The 25,583-nt window shown below is 50.6% G+C and overlaps 2 protein-coding genes across 3 annotated transcripts in view; both read left to right on the plus strand.

Annotated features, from left to right (window-relative positions):
• DTNB (dystrobrevin beta) overlaps positions 1-25,583 on the plus strand; it is a 648,286-nt gene that overhangs the window by 348,388 nt on the left and 274,315 nt on the right. The gene's annotated exons all lie outside the window — the stretch shown is intronic.
• Positions 1-25,583, plus strand: part of ASXL2 (ASXL transcriptional regulator 2) — a 116,414-nt gene that overhangs the window by 36,937 nt on the left and 53,894 nt on the right. The window contains exons 3-4 of one of the 2 annotated variants that reach the window (XM_068406559.1): positions 7,434-7,542; positions 13,442-13,595. In XM_068406559.1, the coding sequence (XP_068262660.1) occupies positions 7,434-7,542; positions 13,442-13,595 (263 nt within the window). Of the gene's footprint in view, positions 1-7,433; positions 7,543-13,438; positions 13,596-25,583 lie in introns of both variants that reach the window. The other variant, XM_068406476.1, reaches the window with a different exon arrangement.

The raw sequence follows: 25,583 nt of genomic DNA on the forward strand, positions 1-25,583 counted from the left end.
TCAAGCTTGGCCAGGGGAGGTTCAGGTTGGACATTAGGAAGAATTTCTTCTCAGCAAGGGTCATTAGCCATTGGAAGGGGCTGCCCAGGGAGGTGGTGGAGTCACCATCTCTGGAGGGGTTTAAGAAAAGCCTGGACATGGCACTTGGTGCCCTGGTCTAGTTGCCATGGTGGTGTCAGGGCAATGGTTGGACTCAATGATCCCAGAGGGCTCTTCCAACCTGGTTGATTCTGTGGTTGGAAAGGACCTTTAAGATCATCAAGTCCAACCGTTAACCCAGCACTGCCAAGTCCACCACTAACCCGTGTCCCTCAGCAACTTATCTTCCATATGAACTGGCCCATGTTCCTGTAGCAGAAATACAAAGGGGGGCAACCCAAAAACTTTGACATTTTAACTGTGTGCCCCAAAAGCCTTAGAGTCAGATGGGTCCTACAAGGGTTTTTAATCTTATCCAGGACTCAGTGGGTGATACCAGAGTCTACTGATGTTCCCACAGGTCAGACTTAGTTGTCATGATAGGCCATTAATTAAAGCTATATATAAAGTCCAACTTCAGTGTGTGCCCAAGAGCTTTGTAGTGTCCTCCAGGCTGGTCTTCATCCACGAGTGCCTCCTGGGCCCTCTATTACACTATGGTCTGAGGGTGGCTCCATCTGATCTTGCCGTGATCTCCAGCTGCACTCGTGTTGCTTCCATCTTGCACAAATTCCCATGAACTTCAGGTGCTGGTTGGCTTTATAGCATGAAACCCTTCACCTGCCCCCAGCACCGCTGCGGTGGAAATATTTAAATGAGGCCAGTGGTGTATTAGTTTGCATTATTAATGACTTGCTGAGACCATGGGTTACCCATGGAGGTGATGAGCAGGACGTGCTCGTTCCTGCACCGTAGCTCTTGGCTTCCTTAAACTGCTCGCAGTCTGCCTCGCTCCTCTGGGTTGCAGGGCTGCTGTTTTACTCAGAGTTGTGAGTAGTGTGAGAGGAGGAGAGAAGTAAATTCCTGTCTGCGTGTGAGACTTCCACGGGGTCCACCTGACTTCTGTAAAAAGTTCATTAAGTGGTGAGGGTAGAAAGTGACACACGTGGGGTTGGGAGCTGGATGCCAGTGTCCTTGAAGAGACTGAAGAAGATCTGCCAGGTCTCCATCTTTCTGCCCCGTGTCTGTTTGGTAGAACCTGGTCTTGGTGTTCCTGCAGATCTGCCCGAAACATTTTAAATCTGGTTCTGGTGGATGGGGGGGAGGGTTCATATTAATGACTCGACAATTGTTTTGCTCAAGTTTTTAAAGGGGTGTTTCTCTCCTTTTTTTGGGTTGCACTCCATCTCCAGAAGGTAAGAACCACTGCTGATTGTCCTAAAGCTGCTCCTCTCTATTAACGCAAGCTGCAAAAGCCTTAATTAAAAGAGCAACTGCTTGTTTCGCACAGACTTAGAAGCCAAGTCATGGTCGTACATCTGGTGTTAATGCTTCTGTACCTTCCTCTCCCCTTCCTGCATGCTGTTTGCATTAGCGTGATGCAAACCCAAAGCGTAACCTGTGTGTAAAGTCTGTGGAACGCGTCAGGCTAATAGCACGTGAACGCTTGGTGTCTCACGAATTAACCCTGCTGCCCGCACGCCGGGGTTCGTGGGGAGGGGGCTGCTTGGTTTGCATGGTGTGTTTGTGTGCATCTTTTGTCTCGGGGACGTTTGGCACGGCACACTGGGTGAAGCAAAATTTAACACGTAAAATAAGCGGCTTTTCTAAATCCTGAATGTGTTTAACAAGCTGGAAGTTGGTACCGTGGTGTCTGCTTACAACATCTCTGCTCTGACGCTGCTGGAGATCTGAAACTGTTGGTTTTTAAAAACATCGTATTTTAATATACTAATAAACAAAAAGCTGTTTGTGTGAATGTCTGGTTCAAATGGAAAGTGAGGAAGAAGGAGATGCTCTAAAGAACAACGCACCCTTAAACCCAGTCCAGTCCAGTTGGGCATTTTTACCCAGTCCCATCACCGTGTGGTGGCGATGTGACATGAAGACACTCGCTGCTGGATGTGCTTTAAATTGAGCTTCCATTTAGAGCAGAAGGCAATAATTAACTCTTCCCTGGTGTTGAGGTCGCTGGGTGCCACGGCATCTACCTCGTGTGAACCTGGTAAATCCCACGTGGTGTTTCTGTGCCCAGCAGCAGCAGATGCCCCGGTGTCTGCAGGACCCCCTGGAGCCGTGACGTGGTGGTCCTGCTCTGGAGGAGGTCCTGCCGTAGGAGATGTGCGAGGTCCACCGTGCTGAAGGCCACGCTGCTGTGCACACGTGGAGAAATGCTGTAAAATCTGCCACCCAACTTAAAAATGGAGCTTTAATATAAAGTAATCTTTTAATAGATGAGCACTCCTTGCATGATGCTCTGAGGGCAAGGGGTTGAAGTTCAAATACATCATGACTGAAAAATTTCAATGCAGTGTGACCAAACCAGAGAGATTTGTTCACACTTTGCTTTCACATCAGAACAAGTCACTCAGTCCCCGAGCCCTCGGGAGCCAGGTGGTGGGAAGGGGTGCTGCAGTGGGGTTGAAAGCGTGGGAAGAAACATTCCACCTCCTTCGTCCCCATCAACAGGCAGCAACTTGGAGTAGAGATTCCTCATCTTGACCTTGTGTACATTTACCACTCTCAGTACCCTTTTTCCCTGCTCAGTCTGAAGAAACTTTGAATTTAATGTGGAGTTTAAAATGCCGTGATTTAAGGATGGCTTAAATTTGGCAGTTCTCAGAAGGAAGACTTGGTATGTACGTGTCTGAAACGTCAAGGAGCTTAGAGAAGTTCTTGGAGGGGCAAGAGCTCAGAATATGTATTTCTTCTTATACCATTGCCTGGCTTAACAACTCCCTCTTAACTACAAAAATCACTATTATACCATTTTATCCCTTTCAGCAATCCAATAAAATGGGTAAAGAATGTGCCCGTTCTGGCGGCAGGGGGACTGTCACTTGCTGGTGGTCACTGTGAGATTGATCCTTGAGGTCCCTTCCAACCTGGTATGCGATGAGATCAATTTTCTGATTTATTCATGAAATGGAAGTGCAGCTATGAAAAATGTTAATTTTCAAAATTAGATATCTAGAAGGTACCAACCCCCCTTGTTTAGTCAACAGCGTAAAAAATATAGTTTATGTAGCAGTCATAGGTTTGTAAGTATGAAGAGGTTTATAAGCTCCAGTTAATCTGTTAAATTGGTTGTTTTTAACTGGGAAGTCAGTGTTAGAAGGGAATAATTACAGAAACACCATTTTCAGTGGAAAGCAGGACTGAAATGAATTCATAACTGAAATAGCTGCTTCCCAGGCCCTTAATTCTTGCCCCGACGCACCACGCTTGAGGTGGCTCTGGCAGAGGCTCGGGAGGTACCACACTTGGCTGACAAAATAAATATATTCCAGACCCTGCTGTTGAAGGCGCTGTGTAGGTAAAAAGTTGGTGTTTAAGGACATGTTTTTTGCTCAACCTGTTCACGGGGTGGTCACCGGGTAAGTGTTGATGGGTACGTGCTTGTGTCAGACCTCTCTCCAAACAGCACCTGTAACTGAAAATATTCCTGGTGCTGTGGTTTAAAGCCTCTGGCAGCAGGTGGACCGTTGCTTTTGGTAAAGGTGGCTTTGAACGGGTGGATATGTTACTCTGTAGTTTTTCTCAAGCTGATGCATACTGCGAGTGAGGATGATGCATAAGGTGGCCAAGAAGGCCAATGGCATCCTGGCCTCCATTAGGACTAGTGTAGCCAGCCGGTCTGGGGAAGGGATCGTCCCTCTGTACTGGGCACTGGTGAGGGGCACCTTGAATCCTGTGTCCAGTTGTGGGCCCCGCACTTCAAGAGAGATGTTGAGGTGTTGGAGCGAGTGCAGAGGAGGGCGACCAAGCTGGTGAAGGGTCTGGAGGGTCTGAGCTGCGAGGAACGGCTGAGGGAGCTGGGGGTGTTTAGCGTGGAGAAGAGGAGGCTCAGAGGTGACCTTAGTGCAGTCTACAACTACCTGAAGGGAGGTTGTAGTGGAGTGGGAGTCGGCCTCTTCTCCCAGGCAACCAGCGCTAGGACAAGAGGACACAGCCTCAAGCTTGGCCAGGGGAGGGTCAGGTTGGCCATTAGGAAGCATTTCTTGTCAGCAAGGGTCATTAGCCATTGGAAGGGGCTGCCCAGGGAGGTGGTGGAGTCACCATCTCTGGAGGGGTTTAAGAAAAGCCTGGCCATGGCACTTAGTGCCCTGGTCTAGTTGCCATGGTGGTGTCAGGGCAATGGTTGGACTCGATGATCCCTGAGGTCTCTTCCAACCTCATTGATTCTGTGAGTGCTCATGAGTACTCACTCATAGAGGCAGAAAAGATGTAATATGACATGAAGACCATGGATCATACCCAAATTGATCCCCCCCTTTTTTTTTTTCAAAGTTAGGTGGGACTTGTCAGCTGATTTTTAGCTTCTAAAATTTTCTCAATAAGCTTTCTGAAAGGCTAGAATAGTGTTACGTTCGTGCCAGCTTTCTAGAAGAGCCTGTAGAGGAAGGCACATAACTATGGATGGGTAAACATGAGAAAAAAATAAAGCAAAAAGAGTGGATAAGCTGTGAAACACTGGAATCAGTTCAGTAGGAGCAGTGTAGATGCCAGACCAGTACAGCTTTTGTGAAGACAGGTCCTGCCAAGGCTTCATTCCTTGGTGAGCTTCCAAAGCCCGGCTCTGCCTAGACTTTTGTAAAATCCTTGGCCTGGCATTGATATTCTGCTCTGTTACAGTTTTTAACAAGAATGTACTCTGTGAGCTAGGGGTCAGGTACGTGGCAGAGTGCTCCTCGCTGTCCTGGGGCCTCCTGGCCATGGGGGTGCTTCGGTGGGTTTAGTTCTATTCAACGTGCTGTTAGTGATCTGCAAAGAAGGACAAAATGATAATTTTCTAGATGCAGTGCTAGGAGGGATGACGATGAGCGTTCAGCTCTGGGGCCCCCAACACAAGAAGGACACGGAGCTGTTGGAGCGAGTCCAGAGGAGGCCACGGAGATGCTCCGAGGGCTGGAGCCCCTCTGCTCTGGAGACAGGCTGAGAGAGCTGGGGCTGTTCAGCCTGGAGAAGAGAAGGCTCTGGGGAGACCTTCTAGCACCTTCCAGTGCCTGAAGGGGCTACAGGAAAGCGGGAGAGGGGCTTTTGACAAGGGCATGGAGTGACAGGACGAGGGGGAACGGTTTTAAACTGCAAGAGGGGAGATTGAGATGAGATGTGAGGAAGAAATTCTTTTCTGTGAAGGTGGTGAGAGCCTGGCCCAGGTTGCCCAGAGCAGCTGTGGCTGCCCCCTCCCTGGCAGTGTTCAAGGGCAGGTTGGATGGGGCTGGGAGCAACCTGGTCTGGTGGAAGGTGTCCCTGCCCGTGGCAGGGGGTTGGAACTGGATGATCTTTAAGGTCCCTCCCAACCCAAAGCATCCTGTGACTCTATGATTCTATGAAATTCCCCCCTCATCACTGTTTTCACTACTATTTATTAACAAATGAAGCTGGCAAAAACTCAGCACAAGATCCTGCTGAGCAGAGATGCTGTAGAGGCTGTTTTCTGACCCTTGGCATGGAATAACGTAGGTTTGGAGGAGGTCATCTGGTCTGACGGTGGGCTGCAAGCCCACAGAGATCTGCTGGTAGGGGAGGACTGTGTGCCTCTGCTCAGGCTTGTGCCCGAGCCCTGGGGCGTCCCAGTACAACCACCAAGCTCCCACAGAAGTCTGTTCCTTCTGGGGTCTCCTGTCCATTAGCTTGTTCGTTCTGGTGTCTCCTGCCCATTAGCTTGTTCCTTGTGGGGTCTCCTGCCCATTACCTTGTTCCTTGTGGGGTCTCCTGCCCATTACCTTGTTCCTTGTGGGGTCTCCTGCCCATTACCTTGTTCCTTGTGGGGTCTCCTGCCCATTACCTTGTTCCTTGTGGGGTCTCCTGCCCATTACCTTGTTCCTTGCAGGATCTCCTGCCCGTTACCTTGTTCCTTGCAGGATCTCCTGCCCGTTAACTTGTACGCACTGGGGCAAAGGAGCCCGGACCTGTTTCAGGATGTTGTCACCTTGTCCTAGACATCACTAATTCAACTGGGCTGTTTTGCACCTCTTGGGCAGAGCTTGGAGTGCGTGTGCCCTGCCTGAATCGTCAGAGGGTTGTGCTCATCCTCGTGCTCATCCTCACCTTTATTTCTCTTTCCTCCCAGGGCTGATTTCACTGCTTTTGATGCAGGTTTCTTTGAACGTTTGTAGCAAAACTCACTACAGACAAACAGCTGCACCTCCTGCTTGGGGATTTCAGTTCATCAGTCACAAATTGAGGATTTGGGTCAATTTGATGGTTCTGGTTCCAGCCTTAGTGACAGGGTGTTGAGAGGCGAAAACTTCTCGCTTAATTACGATACAAATATGCTTTGTGAGCAAGGACAGCTACAGGCTACAACTACCTGAAGGGAGGTTGTAGCGCAGTGGGAGTCGGCCTCTTCTCCCAGGCAACCAGCGCTAGGACAAGAGGACACAGCCTCAAGCTTGGCCAGGGGAGGGTCAGGTTGGCCATTAGGAAGCATTTCTTCTCAGCAAGGGTCATTAGCCATTGGAAGGGGCTGCCCAGGGAGGTGGTGGAGTCACCATCTCTGGAGGGGTTTAAGAAAAGCCTGGACATGGCACTTAGTGCCCTGGTCTAGTTGCCATGGTGGTGTCAGGGCAATGGTTGGACTTGATGATCCCAGAGGGCTCTGCCAACCTCATTGATTCTGTGATCCTGTGACAGCTCTTCAGCAGAGGGTGTGATCAGCCTGCCCCTGCAGTGGGAACAGAAGTCACCCGTCTTGCCGTGTCCACCTGATTTTGCTTCTGTCTGCAGTGGGATGAGGTTAAAAAAACAAACAAAGAAAAACCCCCAGCACTGGTGAAAAGATGGATCTTCTGTCTCAATTCTCCTCACTGGGATCGCAGATCTCCCCTCTTTTCAGGAGAAATCGCATAATTGGTTTCCATTCTTTATCCCAGCCCCCTCATTTCAGTATGACGTGGGTCTTTTTTTTGAACAACACAACTTTAAATACCTTGCAGTTCGTAGTTAGCTCACAACAAATCTGCTCTGAGTTTCACATGAGCAACACTGAGTATCCAGAGCTCAAAACGTGTGTGTGACCATTATGTCTTGCAAAAAATATCAGGGATCCTGAACTTGGGGGTGTTTTTTGTTTGATTTTTTTCCCTGGAGCTGCAGCGTGGGTCCATGGCCTGGTTTCACTGTTGCTTATTACGACAGCTTCAACTTGTATTCTCCTTGGGAATAGAAGTTGGATCTGCAATCTCTCTGCCTCTGCATGCGTGATGGTCAGGTGAGGGGCTGTGGTTGTCTCCCAGCAGATTAACCCTGACCAAAGACATTCAACGTTAACCCCGTGGTTTTGTTTTCAGTGGGACGTCTCCTCTGGCCTGCCTGAATGCTATGTTACACACCAACTCCCGAGGGGAAGAGGGCATCTTCTATAAGGTCCCGGGGCGCATGGGAGTCTACACTCTGAAGGTACGTGTCTCACCGGGGGAGCTTGGTTGGAATGCTCAGGTGACTTTTATCCATATAAAAATGCGCTGGGCTGGGGTAATCCTGGAGAGGGAACTAGTCCTCAGGAGTGTGGATTGTGGCATAAACTTTCCCTCCACATGCAAACACGAAGTCTTCGTGCTTGCTAGTGAGCGCCTGGGTGCTGAGTACAGCTGAAGGTGCTGGGTTTATTCACAGGGCTGGAGTTTGCTGATATGAACCACTGTCCCAGAAATGAGAGAGTAATTAAAATTGTAATGAAAGTTTAGCCTTAAAATCATAGAATCACAGACTGATTTGGGTGGGAAGGGACCTTAAAGCCCACCCAGTTCCAACCCCCTGCCACGGGCAGGGACACCTTCCACCACACCAGGTTGCTCCAAGCCCCATCCAACCTGGCCTTGAACACTGCCAGGGAGGGGGCAGCCACAGCTGCTCTGGGCAACCTGGGCCAGGCTCTCACCACCCTCACAGCAAAGAATTTCTTCCTCACATCTCATCTCAATCTTCCCTCTTTCAGTTTAAAACCGTTCCCCCTCATCCTGTCACTCCATGCCCTTGTAAAAAGCCCCTCTCCAGCTTTCCTGTAGCCCCTTCAGGCACTGGAAGGTGCTAGAAGGTCTCCCCGGAGCCTTCTCTTCTCCAGGCTGAACAGCCCCAGCTCTCTCAGCCTGTCTCCAGAGCAGAGGGGCTCCAGCCCTCTGAGCATCTCCGTGGCCTCCTCTGGACTCGCTCCAACAGCTCCGTGTCCTTCTTCTGTTGGGGGCCCAGAGCTGGACGCAGCCCTGCAGGGGGGGTCTCTGAAATGTTAACTTCATCTTCACTGATCTCAACTCGTATCTAGAAATGAAAAATTACCTTATCCTCAGTCTATTAATAGAAGGCAGAGAACATTTGTAGGGGAAAAGTGTGGATGCCTTGATTTATCTGATTAGCATCTTTAAAAATAATCTCTATTTGAACCCTTTTTCCCCAGTTAATTGCTAGAAGGAAGCCAGCTCACGCTGTTCTTGGTCTTCTGTAAATTGGAATCTGAAGACTGTGCCATGAGATAGGATTCCTCTCCCTGCATGTCGACCTCTCCAGTGTAGGTGTCTCCGCTGGAACCACTTTCTTTGTCTCACTCCATGCTCGACAGAGAGAAATAGTCACTTCTAAGATGAGATTCATCTCATACTAAAATATTCAAAATGTATGAGACACTAGTGCCTGTTAATTACCAAGGGAATTGACTAAGAATTGCCCAGAAAAAGATGTCCTCATTGTCATTGTCAAAGATTTAGCGAAGTTGAATCCCGTTGGCTGTCTCCTCCCTCCAAAGCACGTTATTCCTTCAGTACTTGTCTATAATCACAGAGTCAGTCAGGTTGGCAGAGCCCTCTGGGCTCATCGAGTCCAACCATTGCCCTGACACCACCATGGCAACTAGACCAGGGCACTAAGTGCCATGGCCAGTCTTTTCTTAAACCCCTCCAGAGATGGTGACTCCACCACCTCCCTGGGCAGCCCCTTCCAATGGCTAATGACCCTTGCTCAGAAGAAATGCTTCCTAATGTCCAACCTGACCCTCCCCTGGTGAAGCTTGAGGCTGTGTCCTCTTGTCCTAGCGCTGGTTGCCTGGGAGAAGAGGCCGACTCCCACTGCGCTACAACCTCCCTTCAGGTAGTTGTAGACTGCAAAATGTGATGTGGTGTTACTCCACAGTGGAGTGAAGGAGAGCCAGGTGTCCAGTAAATCACACTCCCAGAAGATAAAGCTTATGGTCAAGTGTTTGGTGAGTGAAGCAACGTTTCACTTGCGGTTTTGTTGGCTCACTGAACTGGGTTATGGTATCGTTGAACTTAGTAGTAAGGAGACTGGTAGGCTGCTGGTATCTTCCTTTACCTTTTTTGTTAGACTCTATGATAAAGATACGTCAAACAGATTAGGGAATCGTAACCAAGGAGTATGTCAGTTCTGTGAAATAACATTGCAAGGATTAGGTGTTTGTGGAGGTGTTTGCTGGTGGCCAGGAGCTGCTCCGGAGGAGAATTCCTGACGGCAACTAGCAAGTGAACTAAATTTCACATTAATTTTCACGGATGCATTTATAGGACTGATAGCTGAGACACCAAATTTTATTTAATTATTGAGTATGGTTCACTAAAAGGAATAAGTTCACTTACTGAAAGAAGAACAAGTACAGTGTAGAGAAGACGGTTCTGCAGATGAGAGTTCACTTCTGCTTCGAAAGCAGAACTTGCAGTAGGGTGAGCTGCAGGTGCCTGCAGGAGTTGATGTTAATGGAGATCGGTACTGACACCTTGCATGGAAACTTCAAGAGAATGCAGGATCCACAGTGCAGACTGGGCACCACATCAGAAGATGCTGGTGAAAACCTTTCCCTGGTAAGAAGAGGCCCAGCTGGAAGGAGAGCTGGAATCACAGGATGGTGGTGGTGGGAAGGGACCTCTAGAAATCACCTGGTCCAACCCACCTGTTTAATGCAGGGTGAGTTACAGCATGTTGGATGGGGCTTGGAGCAACCTGGTCTGGTGGAAGGTGTCCTTGCCCATGGCAGGGGGTTGGAACTAGATGATCTTTAAGGTTCCTTCCAACCCAAACCAGTCTGTGATTCTGTGTTCGCTCAGGACCGTGTCCAGTCAGGTTTTGAATTCCTACAAGGCTGAAGACCTTCAGCCTCTCTGGGAGCCTGTTCCAGTGTTTCGTTGTCCTTGAAGTAAAGAAGTCTTTCCTTCCGTGGAAGTGGAACTCATGTGTTTCAGTTTGTGCCCGTTGCCTCTCGCCCTTTCTCTGGGCACCACGGAGGAGACTCTGGCTCCATCATCTTTCCCCCCTCCCACCAGAAGTGCCAACTCAGGAAAAGCCAAGAGGTCCAGGCTTTCCAGCTGCTCGTGTGTTCCCCCGTAGCTGGAGGTGATTGAGGCGTTGGAGCGAGTCCAGAGGAGGGCGACCAAGCTGGTGAAGGGTCTGGAGGGTCTGACCTCCGAGGAACGGCTGAGGTTGCTGGGGGTGTTTAGCCTGGAGAAGAGGAGGCTCAGAGGTGACCTTAGTGCAGTCTACAACTACCTGAAGGGAGGTTGTAGCGCAGTGGGAGTCGGCCTCTTCTCCCGGGCAACCAGCACTAGGACAAGAGGACACAGCCTCAAGCTTGGCCAGGGGAGCGTCAGGTTGGACATTAGGAAGCATTTCTTCTCAGCAAGGGTCATTAGCCATTGGAAGGGTCTGCCCAGGGAGGTGGTGGAGTCACCATCTCTGGAGGGGTTTAAGAAAAGGCTGGCCATGGCACTTAGTGCCCTGGTCTAGTTGCCATGGTGGTGTCAGGGCAATGGTTGGACTCGATGATCCCAGAGGGCTCTGCCAACCTGGTTGATTCTGTGAAGGCACCCCACGCTGAGGCTTCCTCTCCTCTCAGCAGGAGACTTTGAAAGAGGCATCTTGAAAAATCTGAAATAGATAAATGTGCAATTACTGCAGCTCAGGGGACTGAACTGTCTTTCCAAAGGTTAAGCTCTAAAGAATGTTTAATGGAGGGAGTGTCAGCATTCGGGTTACGCAAGCTTAATCTTTGTCAACTTTTGACACTTGATATCAAGACTTTTTTCCTGCTTTTGGTGACATCTTCTCTTCCACTGTGGTTTACAAGCAACTTTTAATGTGCAGTTAAAAGAACTTTATTTCTGAAGTGCAGGATGAAAATACACTTGAGTGTCTGAACCTGTCAGGTCACCTCGCTGATGGCAGAAATCTGGAATTACATTGATAACACTTGTGTCATCTTAAGTACTTTTTGACCTTCCGTGTGGAATTTACTCATAGCTCTAATTTCAGGGAAAGGACAAGAAATCAATAGTCTCCAGTGAAAGGGAGAGGTGTTTTGATTCACTTTTTTCAGTGGGTATTAACAGAAGGACAGGCTGAGAGAGCTGGGGCTGTTCAGCCTGGAGAAGAGAAGGCTGCGGGGAGACCTTCTAGCACCTTCCAGTACCTGAAGGGGCTACAGGAAAGCGGGAGAGGGGCTTTTTACAAGGGCCTGCAGTGACAGGACGAGGGGGAACGGTTTTAAACTGAAAGAGGGGAGATTGAGATGAGATGTGAGGAAGAAATTCTTTGCTGTGAGGGTGGTGAGAGCCTGGCCCAGGTTGCCCAGAGCAGCTGTGGCTGCCCCCTCCCTGGCAGTGTTCAGGGCCAGGTTGGATGGGGCTTGGAGCAACCTGGTGTGGTGGAAGGTGTCCCTGCCCGTGGCAGGGGGTTGGAACTGGGTGGGCTTTAAGGTCCCTTCCCACCAAAACCAGTCTGTGGTTCTGTGATGCACCCAGACCTATTTGTTTGTCCGCTGTCAGGACCACTGTCCTGTCTGCTTGCACAGTAAACACGTAACGCTTCAGTGACATTATTAACGAGGAATTCAGGACGATGGCACAATGTCAGGTATATGCTGCAGGACTGGGCTGCGGTGGTGGGACAGGAGTGGAGGAGCGGGGATGAGGGTGGCCCGTGTCGGGGGTGATGAGCTGGTCCCTCCAGCCGCTGTCCTGCCCGGCTTGGCTCAGCGCCTCTGCGACGTGTTCAGAGCTGCTTTGGGTGTTTGGCCAGTGGTGATGTTAACAACCACAACTGAAGACCTCGGCAGCAGCAAACGGTCTGTTGTCGCTAATTAGCACTAATTTCCAGTGTAGGTTACAATCCGGATCCAGCGGGATAATCACTAGAGGGCAGTCTGGGCTTAGGTGTGGACGGGGCGAAACCTGCTCCGATTCTCTGCTGCTGTCGCCAGCCCACACCCGTGGGTGACTGCGGGGAACCCGCAGCCGTTGGCACCGCAGGTGTTTCATGCACAGCAACAGCTGCCAGGTCCGTTTTTGCAAGGAGCTGTGCGGGCAGGCCGGGGGCTGCTGAGGACCTGGGTGGAAAAATAACGTTACCTGGGACGGTGGGACACTGAGCCGTAGAATCACAGACTGGTTTGGGCTGGGAGGGACCTTAAAGCCCATCCAGTTCCAACCCCCTGCCACGGGCAGGGACACCTTCCACCAGACCAGGTTGCTCCCAGCCCCATCCAACCTGGCCTTGAACACTGCCAGGGAGGGGGCAGCCACAGCTGCTCTGGGCAACCTGGGCCAGGCTCTCACCACCCTCACAGCAAAGAATTTCTTCCTCAGATCTCATCTCAATCTCCCCTCTTGCAGTTTAAAACCGTTCCCCCTCGTCCTGTCACTCCATGCCCTTGTCAAAAGCCCCTCTCCAGCTTTCCTGTAGCCCCTTCAGGCACTGGAAGGTGCTAGAAGGTCTCCCCGGAGCCTTCTCCTCTCCAGGCTGAACAGCCCCAGCTCTCTCAGCCTGTCTCCAGAGCAGAGGGGCTCCAGCCCTCTGAGCATCTCCGTGGCCTCCTCTGGACTCGCTCCAACAGCTCCGTGTCCTTCTTCTGTTGGGCCCCAGAGCTGGACGCAGCACTGCAGGGGGGGTCTCCCGAGAGCGGAGCAGAGGGGGAGAAGGAGCGATCATCAAACTGCTGCTTTCCTGTTACGAAGTTCCAAACCAAAGTGGATTTTTGTAAAGAGGGTGTTGGAGTTGGTGATCAGGGATGGAGAAGACAACTACAGCAGATGCGTAAGGAAGGGTGTACCTGCAAAGTGATGACAAGGGTGGTGTAACAGACGTTCCAGCTGGAGTTGCCTTCAGTATTTCACGTGAGCTTGCTGAAGCAGCGTGAGTGTGTAAGAGGCCAGAGGCTAGGCAGTTCTGGCGTTGCTCTGAAGCACAAAAAAATGCACAATCAGTGCTTGGTAAATAAAGAAACCCGCTACTTTTAAGGGTTTTGTTAATTAGGAGAGTTTATTGTGGAGTGGGTGACTGCAGCTGTTCCTTCCGTTCGCAGAAGGATGTCCCAGACGGGCTGAAGGAGCTCTCGGACGGCTCGGAGGAGAGCAGCGATGCCCAGTCCGACTCGCAGAGCTCGGAGAACAGCAGCAGCAGCAGCAGCAGCGACGGGTGCAGCAACAAAGACGGGAAGAAAAGCAGATGGAAAAGGAAAGGTAATTCTGCTTTTTGGGAGCGATGGTTTTAACGTGGTCTGTGTCTGGGAAGGACTTTGAGGCTTTTTCCATCACATCTGTTGCCTTATAAAGGCTGTTACAGGGGCCCGAAATCTGGCACTACCATTTGTGCTCATGGGTTGAGCTCCTGGTGCCAGTGCTGATGTGCTGTGGTGGGCGCCGATGGGGAGAAGGTCCCTGTAATTAAGTGTATTTAAGGCCTTGACACAAGTCCCAGACCAGCACTGTGCTTCCCACCCAGAACACTGAATATTTCTTCCAGGTTTTTCTGCCATCCCCCTGCTTTCCCTAGAAGATTGACCTTTTACTTCTGGCCTCCTCTGATGCTTTTGGGCACAACACTGGCTCGGAATGAGCACAGAATCTGTGAGGTTAAAGCCTGTTATGTGACCTGATGGGTCCCGTAGGGCTGAGCCACTGCACCCTCTCCTTCTGCCCTGTTTGGGGCTCCTTTCCCTCATAAACCAGGCAATAATTAGTTATTTAATGCTGTTGAATATTAACTCATTTACAACTTAGCTCATACAGTAACGTGCTGGTTTCTGCTCCGCTGCTGTGTCTGTGTGGTTGCTGAAGTTGGGTGGTTCCGTGATGTTTCTGGGGTATCTGCACTCTGGATCTGCTGCAGAAGTAGCACAAGAGTACGGAGTGGAGGGGACAGGGGGTTGCACTCTGGTTTGAGTCCTCATGTCCTTACAGCTCTGAGGAGGCAGAGTATCTTGTCAGGTACTGCCATGTCGTGCTGTATTCAGGAACAGCAGAAGTCAGCACCTCTCAGCCAACGCGTTACGACGTTTACACCCTGTATTAGTAATAAACTGAAGTTCCCATCTGGTTTTAGCACCCGTTTGTTTGACCAATGTTGTCTGAATTCTTTCCTCCTTCAGAGTTCTGCTCAGGTACCTGCTTGTGTGCTCAGATGCCATGAACTGAATGAATAAAAAAAAGCTGTAATAAAATGTGAGGGTGAAACATATATTGCGCTTTGAATCGGGGTGAGACTATTCGCTATGGTGTTGTTATTGTCTCTGTTAAAAATAAGTTTGCTCTGTAACTCACAGCTCTGGGGAGAAGCACAGAGTCCTCCCTTCAGGCAGAGGGAGCAGGCTGCAGCTCGGGGTGTTCCTGCAGCTGCTGGTGCTGTCGCTTTACCCTTCAATCCTTTCCTTTTTTCTTTTCTCCTCAGTCATGCACGGAATTTCTTGGCTGAAATGACACATTATTTAAAACTTATTTCCAATGCAATAGGATACCTGAGTGGAAGCACATGAGAGGTTTTCGAAAGCAATAACCAGTGGGGTCTGCTGAAACCCTTCCATGGGTGGGAAGGTTTACGGTGGGGACAATGAATGAGAATGTGCTTGTACTCAACGGGTGCGTGAGGCTCACGGGGACCAGACCCTGCCTGGAGCTTTCCCTGAAGTCACAATCCAAGTCACAAAAGTATCACAGAATCCCAGAATCAACCAGGTTGGAAGAGCCCTCTGGGATCATCAAGTCCAACCATTGCCCTGACACCACCATGGCAACTAGACCAGGGCACTAAGTGCCATGTCCAGGCTTTTCTTCAACCCCTCCAGAGATGGTGACTCCACCACCTCCCTGGGCAGCCCCTTCCAATGGCTGATGACCCTTGCTCAGAAGAAAAGTTGAGTATTGCTGTGCTACCACATATGGTGTTTTTTAGAAGCTTCCTTGTAGTTATAAATCCTTTCCTTATTAAAAAAAATACCAAAAACCAACCCCCTAAAACCAAAACTGCTTAGTTCAGCTAGAAATCAGAAGCTTCATGCACAAATAAAATTTCCTGCCCTATATTGCACAAAAAAAAAAAACCATTCAAAGTCATAAATAAGTTGCCTGGTACTTTGCTCTTTAAAAGGTTTTGATATGGGGGTTTGGGGTTTTTTAAGCAATTTTGTAAGACTGAAGTTGTAGGTACATTGTACCATGGTATTGTGAGAGGAAGTGAACAACCTCTTGCTTTTGTGGGGTGGTACAGGACAGTGCTGATACACCATCCTACTGAAAGCTGTGCTCGTGGCTTCTGGCGTGACTATTGAGATTTTGCTTTGTGGTGGGGAGGACAGAAAGGTGTTGGAGCGAGTCCAGAGGAGGACGACTAAGCTGGGGAAGGGTCTGGAGGGTCTGACCTGCGAGGAACGGCTGAGGGAGCTGGGGGTGTTTAGCCTGGAGAAGAGGAGGCTCAGAGGTGACCTTAGTGCAGTCTACAACTACCTGAAGGGAGGTTGTAGCGCAGTGGGAGTCGGCCTCTTCTCCCAGGCAACCAGCGCTAGGACAAGAGGACACAGCCTCAAGCTTGGCCAGGGGAGGGTCAGGTTGGACATGAGGAAGCATTTCTTCTCAGAAAGGATCATTAGACACTGGAAGGGGCTGCCCAGGGAGGTGGTGGAGTCCCCATCTCTGGAGGGGTTTAAGAAAAGCCTGGACATGGCACTTAGTGCCCTGGTCTAGTTGCCATGGTGGTGTCAGGGCAATGGTTGGACTCGATGATCTCAGAGGGCTCTGCCAACCTCATTGATTCTGTGATTCTGTGAAATATGTGCATGTATTTCTTTGCATAGATCCTCGCTCAATGAGCTGCTCTCATCCAAAACCCAACCTCTTGTTTCTCTCAGTCCGTGGCTGGCTGGTTGTGCAATGCACACGTGCAGAGCTGGGGTTTTGCCTTGGGATATCAGCTGAATCCCACCAAGCAAAGCTCCAGTCCTGCCAGTCGTGGGCAGCCCTTCCTGCTGCTGCAGGCAGGAGGGTCCGTGGTGGGGAGCAGAGGTGCAGGCAGGAGCATCCAGCTGCTGGGACTTTCTTTCCTGATAAACTCCCCGTGTCAGTGACTGGCTGTGGGAAGGGAGCGCCGGCACCGGGGCTTTCCCCGAGGGCTTTTCGCTGCGTAGCCACTTCTGGAGCGGTTGTTTTGCAGCGCACGTTTCCTTTCTCTGTTGTTCTCCCTTTCCTCTTTCTCGTGTTGCTCCATCCGCCGTGGCAGTGAGGCTGGAGGGCAGCGGTGCCACGCCACTTTGACTGTCCCCAGGTGCCACCTCTGCCACCCCGCTCGCTGGGAGGCTCCCAGGCTCTTCAGAGATCCCTGGGGACACGCCAATGAGTGTGTTGTTTTGGTATCCAAGAACACAGCAGTTTGGTTTGGTGGTTTTTTTTTTTAAGCGAGATAATTTAGACTTGCTGCCACTCAGGTGCCCATTAAGCTCCAGTACTTTGAAGCACGACTGATCAGCACCTTTCCAAAAGCAAAAATGCTCCAGAATCACGGAATTGTTTTGGGTGGAAAGGACCTTTAAGATCATTGAGTCCAACCCTTAACCCAGCACTGCCAAGGCCACCACTCACCCATGTCCCTCAGCACCACATCTACACGGCTTTTAAATCCCCCCAGGGATGGGGACTCCACCACTGCCCTGGGCAGCCTGTGCCAGCGCTTGACAACCCTTTCCATGAAGAAATTGTCCCTGATCTCCAATCTAAACCTCCCCTGGCACAACTTGAGGCCGGTTCCTCTCGTCCCATCACTTGTTACCTGGGAGAAGAGACCGACCCCCCCTCGCTACACCCTCCTTTCAGGCAGTTGTAGAGAGCGAGAAGGTCTCCCCTCAGCCTCCTTCTCTCCAGGCTAAACCCCCCCAGGTCCCTCAGCCGCTCCCCATCACACTTGTGCTCCAGACCCTTCCCCAGCCCCGTTGCCCTTCTCTGGACTCGCTCCAGCACCTCAAGGTCTTTCTTGTCGTGAGGGGCCCAAAACTGCACCCAGGATTCGAGGTGCGGCCTCCCCAGTGCCGAGCACAGGGGGACGATCCCTGCCCTAGTCCTGCTGGCCACACTAGTGCTGGTATAAGCCAGGATGCTGGTGGCCTTCTTGGCCACCTGGGCACACTGCTGGCTCATATTCAACCGGCTGTTGGAATGTCTTCTCAATCTCTTTTGGGGTTTTTTCCTGCAACATAGGTTTTCTTCGGAGATTTAAAATGCAAGCACAAAAGCTGAAAGAATTAGGCGTGTTTGGTGCACTCGAATAAATAAATGCCGTGAGCTGTCTGATGTTCATTTTGAATGAACAGTATCCTGAGCACTTGGTATGAAACGCTTGTTGGATGGTACAGGTCAGTGTCAGTCCATGTGTTTCATGAGGGATTTTAGAAGTACGTAATGAAGGACATAGAGACTTCTTTGGAAAAAAAAAGTTTTTAAACAAAAGAAAAAAATACACTAGAATCACAGAACCACAGACTGGTTTGGGTTGGGAGGGACCTTAAAGCCCATCCAGTTCCAACCCCCTGCCACGGGCAGGGACACCTTCCACCAGACCAGGTTGCTCCCAGCCCCATCCAACCTGGCCTTGAACACTGCCAGGGAGGGGGCAGCCACAGCTGCTCTGGGCAACCAGGGACAGGGTCTCACCACCCTCACAGCAGAGAATTTCTTCCTCAGATCTCATCTCAATTTCCCCTCTTTCAGTTTAAAACCGTTCCCCCTCGTCCTGTCACTCCATGCCCCTGTAAAAAGCCCCTCTCCCGCTTTCCTGTAGCCCCTTCAGGTACTAGAAGGTGCTAGAAGGTCTCCCTGGAGACACCAGCCTTCCAGAAAACCTACAAATTTATGGTGCCATTGTCCCTTCCAGGGTGTGACTGCATATGGGCAGAGTTGGAGGCTTTTGTGGCAGAGCTTGGTGCCGGGAGGCTGCTGTAGGGGAATAGTCAGTTCCTGAAGGATGCTTAATGACAACAGATTTATATTAATACCTGGATTGGTTCCTCCCTTCTCAGGAAGCTTGTTTGGTACTTGGTGCAGCTGGGGTGTGCAGCGGAGGAGCTATGAAGGCACCTGAAGTGTGGCTCATGGGGAACTTGTTGTCCACCAGAACCCCCAGGTCCTTCTCTGCAGAGCTGCTCTCCAGTAGATCAGCCCCCAACCTGTACTGGTGCACACGGTTATTCTATTCTTCCAGTTTTAGTGTTTCCTTCACTTACTGTGTGCATCTGAGAAGATTTTTTTGGTTCCCTCCAGCAAACCCTGCAGTTTCATCATCTTGGTATGTATAAAAACTAACTCGAGTTTAATATCCAAGGAGTTGCCATGAAAAGCATAATGGAAGTAGGAAGTGCAAAGGGCTTCAGCTCGCTCCCAGCCGCGCTTCATCTCCGAGTTCTGCCATGGGTGATGTCTGAAAGTGGAAGTGAATGACTTTGCACCTCGTGGGACCTCCTGGCAGTGACACTTCTGGCTTCGGGGTACAACGACGTGGCGGTGATGCTGGCAGCTCTCCTTGGTGCCTCAGTGCCTTTCACTGCTCTGCTCTTCTACCAGAGCAGAAGAGTTTCTACTTCAAAACAAGTTTTATTTTAGTCGGTACGTTTGGTTGCTCTTCTTTCAAATAACCAGACAGGCATTAAATTCCAATTAGAAGGATTCCTTCAGCGTGGAGCTGCGTAGCATCAGCTCTGGAATGCAGCACTCCTCCACGGCCGCTTCCTGGACTGCCTGCGCGTAGCGAAACACACAAAAGCCTCTTTCCTCATTAACAACGACAAATTGAGTCACTTAAATGGAAGAGTAGCCCAAAAGCAGCCGGGATGGGGTTGTGGCACTGCTTGGCTGCTGGCCACGTTGTCACCTGGGTGATGTTTGAGGTCGGGCTGGCAGCATCCATCAATCCCTCTGTAATTCATCCGATCCCTGCGCTAGTACAGGGTGCAGCTTTTCTTCTGCGAGGGTTGGGGGGGTAGTTTTCTTGTGACAATACAGAATTGTGATAAAAATCATTGAAGTGAACGCAAACTGAGGCAGACAGCGAACAGATGAGCTGTGCTCCTATTGTTTTGCTCAGAGGCTTTGACTTGAGCTCTGTGAGGCTGCGGTCGAGCTTAACGTGACATTATTTTTGCTCATATACATATAAAACAGGAAGCACGTTCAGATAACATCAACAGCCGCTTCCTTATATGTACAAAAATAAAGTGCTCTGACAGCAGCAAAAGTGACACTTTGATTTCAGCAAGGATAGAAACGTTTGTGCGCTCGCAGCCCCACATGGGCGTTACACGGGACCAATCAGCGGCGCGGGGGGAAAAGTTGAAAACCAAGCCCCGTGCGTTAGTTATCGCCGCTCCATCTGTGCGTGAGCAGAAGGCAGGAGGAAGCCGGGAGCAGCGCTGACTGCGGGGCCTGAGGAGCAGCAGTGAGGTTCATGGAGCAGCTGTACACGATCCCCCGTGAAGGTAAGACACGGTCGTCTCAGCGGGCAGCTCTGGGAACGACGCGGGTGCTTTGCTGGCTGCGGTCCCTCTGTGCCGGTCCGAGGGGAGACCCACACCTTTTCTTTGGCCTTGAAGCAGCCACTTGGCCGTCAGCGTTGGGAGTTTGATGATAAAAACAAAGCTTTTTTGGAGATGGTGGACATGGAGCTGTTGGAGTGAGTCCAGAGGAGGCCACGGAGATGCTCAGAGGGCTGGAGCCCCTCTGCTCTGGAGACAGGCTGAGAGAGCTGGGGCTGTTCAGCCTGGAGAAGAGAAGGCTCCGGGGAGACCTTCTAGCACCTTCCAGTGCCTGCAGGGGCTACAGGAAAGCGGGAGAGGGGCTTTTGACAAGGGCATGGAGTGACAGGACGAGGGGGAACAGTTTTAAACTGCAAGAGGGGAGATTGAGATGAGATGTGAGGAAGAAATTCTTTGCTGTGAGGGTGGTGAGACCCTGGCCCAGGTTGCCCAGAGCAGCTGTGGCTGCCCCCTCCCTGGCAGTGTTCAAGGCCAGGTTGGATGGGGCTGGGAGCAACCTGGTGTGGTGGAAGGTGTCCCTGCCCATGGCAGGGGGTTGGAACTGGATGGGCTTTAAGGTCGCTCCCAACCCAAACCAGTCTGTGGTTCTATAAAAGGATACTGCCAAGACTCTGTTTAAGTCATCCTGAAACTTAAAGCGTAAATGCCTCGTTCCAGATGCTTTTATCACCGTTTCACTAATGTATTTTGTAGGACAAATTGCAAGTGGTTTGTTGTGATGCTCTCCATGAACTACAGCTGCTCTCTCGCTGCCTGTGTGCACCTCACTTGTACACCTCGGGTTGGTTCTGAGCTCAAGGTTACTGATACAGCCTGTCCTTATGGTGTCTGGAAATAAAATGTGTATAACTCAGTCGGGTTTCGGTGGTCAGCTGCAAATCTTCAGTTGACTGGAGTGGAACCACGATCAGTGCCTACACCTGGCTTTGCAAGCTGGTACAAATAAACTGGCCCAGGTTGCCCAGAGCAGCTGTGGCTGCCCCCTCCCTGGCAGTGTTCAAGGGCAGGTTGGATGGGGCTGGGAGCAACCTGGTCTGGTGGAAGGTGTCCCTGCCTGTGGCAGGGGGTTGGAACTGGGTGAGCTTTAAGGTCCCTTCCCACCCAAACCAGTCTGTGATGATGATTTGGTTCCAGTGTAGAGCTGCCCAGACTGTCATGGCTTCTGACAATGAAAATATCTGTCAAAATTGGATTTCCTCTGATTTCTGCCACGTCCCTGGTGTACCCTTTCTAATCAGTCATCCTGAAAGAGAAGGATCTTGTTTAGCTTCTGTAAGTGATACCTTCTGTGAGAGCTACTGCAGTAACAGGTCTGCCTTGGCAAACCCAACCTAAGTTTGCTGTATTAAAAAAGAAAGAAAAAAAAGAGAAAAAAATCAGGTGGTAAAATGAATTTTAAGGGAAAAGGGGGAAACAAACTGGGCAAGGTTATTGATAACCCTTCTGCATTAGCCAACGATCAGCTCGTCTTGCATTTTTATACTGGTGGGTCCCTCGTGGCTCCCAGGCAGTCAGAGTTTTATTTGGCCAGACTAGTGTTCAAAGTGAAAAGTAATTATATTTGGCAAATTGTCATTTACTGAAAATAGACAATTTTAGTGAGGTTAAAAGAAGATGTCACCAGAAACTGTGCTGAACTAGGACAGTGAAGGAAAATATCGAGTAATTAAACTTCTACACTATGTTCACTGCCAATGGCCCATACTCAGGAAAAGAGGAATAGGAAATAAAACACTGTTGTAGACCTGAAATTTTGCACATTATCTTTTAGTTTAGAGGAAAACTATGAGAGTCTGGACAGACAAAATGCCAGTTCCCAGCTGGAGGGCATGACCTGCCTTTGCTGGAAGAGCTCCGCTGTGACGGTGGCTCTCGGCTTCCGTAATTAACACCCGTGGCCTGATCACGGCCCTGCCGTCGGAGAGCGCTTTGCTGCTGCGCACCCATAACAGCTGCCAAAAGCAACTTAAAAAAAGGATTCTGTTTGGGTTATGTCATTTTGTTTCTTCCTGCTGAAGATTTGGTGGAAATATCAGCTTTTCTAAATACAGCCGATTCCTGCTTGTGCTCGTGACTCACGAGGAAGCTGTTTCCCAAGTGTCACGTTATGCAATTTGCCGAGGAATCTGCAGACACGAAGGCAAAAATGTTCCTTTTCCCTTTATTTAGGTTAGTGTATCTTCTCTTTAGGGTAGGATCTCATGGTATGCAGATTTTGAGTGAGCTGTAGTTGGAGGTGTTGGAGCGAGTCCAGAGGAGGGCGACCAAGCTGGGGAAGGGTCTGGAGGGTCTGACCTCCGAGGAGCGGCTGAGGGAGCTGGGGGTGTTTAGCCTGGAGAAGAGGAGGCTCAGAGGTGACCTTAGTGCAGTCTACAACTACCTGAAGGGAGGTTGTAGTGAAGTGGGAGTCGGCCTCTTCTCCCAGGCAACCAGCGCTAGGACAAGAGGACACAGCCTCAAGCTTGGCCAGGGGAGGGTCAGGTTGGACATGAGGAAGCATTTCTTCTCAGCAAGGGTCATTAGGCATTGGAAGGGGCTGCCCAGGGAGGTGGTGGAGTCCCCATCTCTGGAGGGGTTTAAGAAAAGCCTGGCCATGGCACTTAGTGCCCTGGTCTAGTTGCCATGGTGGTGTCAGGGCAATGGTTGGACTCGATGATCCCAGAGGGCTCTGCCAACCTCAGTGATTCTGTGTTTGGGGCAGAACCTGCCGCCCTTTGAGAGCTCTGTTTATTTACATAGGCCGGGTGTATTTTAGGCAGCGGAGGGTGTTTGTACATGAGCGAGGCTTTACAGCTGGGAAGCGAGCTGCCACTAGCACGTCACGCTTCGGCAGCAGCGCCAGCTCCATGCAAATTGCGTGTCTCTGGTGGGACTTGACCATGTTATGGTGTTTGTCATAAACGCACTGAATTTGGTTGAATTTCCTTTTCAAACCATTATTTAAAGTAGGAGCACTATGTGTAAACTATATATATACGTACACACTGTTGAAATGTAGGGATGTGGGGAGTCTTCATAACTGTTGATGGGTGTTGCACAGTGTTTGCCCCGAGTGACCGAAAACATCTTGTTTTACAGAGGATAAAAGTGGTTTCAGCCGTACTGAACCGTAGTTTTCAAGAAATGGGTAACACACAGAATCCCAGAATGGTTAAGGGTGTGAAGGCACCTCTGGAGATCACCCAGCCCAACCCCTGCCCAAGCAGGGTCACCCAGAGCACGTTGCACAGGATCGTGTCCAGGCGGGTTTGAATATCTCCAGAGAAGGAGACTCCCCCCTCCCTGGGCAGCCTGTGCCAGGGCTCTGGCACCCTCACAGCAAAGAAGTTCCTCCTCATATTCACATGGAACTTCCCATGTTTCAGTTTGTGCCCGTTGCCCCTTGTCCTGTCGCTGGGCACCACTGAGAAGAGTCTGGCCCCATCCCCTTGACACCCCCCTGAGGTATCTGTGAGCATTGATCAGATCCCCCCTCAGTCTGCTCTTCTCCAGCTGAACAGCCCCAGCTCCCTCAGCCTCTCCTCGCAGCAGAGATGCTCCAGCCCTCTGACCATCTCCGTACCCCTCTGCTGGACTCTCTCCAGTAGCTCCTTGTCTGTCTTGAACTGGGGGGCCCAGAACTGCACACAGTTACTCCAGATATTCTAACAGCCCTGGCTGGGGAGCACTGCCCTGTGCTCACTGAAGAGGAACTGTCACTTCTCCTGCACTTTGCTTTTCAAATAAGTCCTGGCCACGTAACTGCCGCTTGGTATTGTTAGCGTCAAGAGTAGCAAAGTTCTGCCTTGCAGGGATTACTACCAGCTTGGTCGTCATCTGCAGCTGTGAGGGACTCATAGCAGTTTCTAATACGTTATTTTATCTTAATTTCTTTATTTCTTCTCTAGGAGAAGAGTTTTCCTAATCTGTATTTCCAACTCTTCTCAGTGGTGCCCAGCGCCAGGACAAGGGGCAACGGGCACAAGCTGAAACATGGGAAGTTCCATCTGAATATGAGGAGGAACTTCTTTGCTGTGAGGGTGCCAGAGCCCTGGCACAGGCTGCCCAGGGAGGGGGGAGTCTCCTTCTCTGGAGATATTCAAACCCGCCTGGACACGACCCTGTGCAACATGCTCTGGGTGACCCTGCTTGGGCAGGGGGTGGACTGGGTGATCTCCAGAGGTGCCTTCCCACCCCAACCAGTCTGGGTGATGTGATTCTGTAATGTGATAACTTGTGCCTTACTGAAGGGCTAACGAATGTCTCTGTAACGATCTGCAGTTTCCAGTTGCGCTTTCTTGGCGATGTTTTCTTCACCAGTCGGATTTGCTCGTGTGTTCATCACTTGTGTGAAATCACATCTCGTGAAATGAAGTTCGTGTATTAGTGCTTCAGCCTCTGTCCTTCCTGACAACAGTACGGCCACATTATAGACAGATGCCCAAGCTTTACCTGCTGGTTACCACATTGCTTCACACGCAGCTGGTGACATCTGAATCCCTGGAGGGGTTTAAGAAAAGCCTGGCCATGGCACTTAGTGCCCTGGTCTAGTTGCCATGGTGGTGTCAGGGTGATGGTTGGACTCGATGATCCCAGAGGGCTCTGCCAACCTGGTTGATTCTGTGAACAGAAGGACCTCGGGCAGTGCGATGCCAAGGGCCGTGTGCGGTGAGGATGCTGTCCCTGCCCTCTGTTCTCTCCTCCTCGCTCTTGTCCTAGCAGTGCTGGTGGCACAGATGGGCGCTGGGGACTTGCCCGTTCCTTCTACCACCAGCACGTTCTCCTCGGTGCCGTTGGGAGGCAATGGGAGGGGAGGTGTCTGGAGCTAAGGCTGCCCAGCAATCTTCTTTTAAAGACCTTTTTCACTTGCCAAACTTTAATTTTGGGGCTCGGTTGTCTGTCTGGGGCAGGGGGAGTGTCTTCTAACATCAGCAGGATCTCTTCAACTGCCGCTGAGAATAAAGCGTAGGGAAATTGGTTTGTCCACTTGAAAGCCTTATTTTACGAGCATAACACGCTGCCATGGCAGTGCTTCAGCCCAGGACTTCAAATTTGGCTGCGTAGTTTCTTGCTGAAGAAAAAAAGACCGACATTTTTTTGTTTCCACGCCATCACACCCGCGTTTCTGAGTGTGTGAGGCTCTCGGGTTAGCTGGTTTGCAGCGGTGGGCGAGGGCACAGGTCGCACAACAGGAGCAGGGAGCGCAGCCCTGGGGTCGGCAGAGAGGCACGTTTTGAAGCGCTGCTCGTTTCTCACCACAACTGTGAGTATCTCAGCGTGACTCTTGCTCTGGTTGCAGGTCAGAGCTGTGCAACCCATCGCCGAAGCGCGGGAGCTGCTTTTTTGGCCGGCTGCAGCCCTGCTCCAGCTGCCCCTAGGGCCGGGGCACGCTTGGGTTGCTGCTGACAAGGTTTAATGTTTCTCGGCAATTTTTAACGTACATTTACAAATTAATGAAAATTAGTTTGGGGTGTGAGTTGGAAGTGCTGTTGACAATTAATCCCACGTGCGGACCTTGCTGTTCCCGAGCAATCGTTTCCATATGGAGTGGATCAGGAAGAGTCAATCACGAACAACCGTGTGAGGAAGAGCTGCAATACCTTCATTTTGGGTTTTTTTTTGACAGCGGTCTCTAGAAACTACCTGAAGGGAGGTTGTAGCGCAGTGGGAGTCGGCCTCTTCT

This window comes from Nyctibius grandis, chromosome 1, assembly GCF_013368605.1.
Source record: "Nyctibius grandis isolate bNycGra1 chromosome 1, bNycGra1.pri, whole genome shotgun sequence".
NCBI classification, from domain to species: domain Eukaryota; kingdom Metazoa; phylum Chordata; class Aves; order Nyctibiiformes; family Nyctibiidae; genus Nyctibius; species Nyctibius grandis.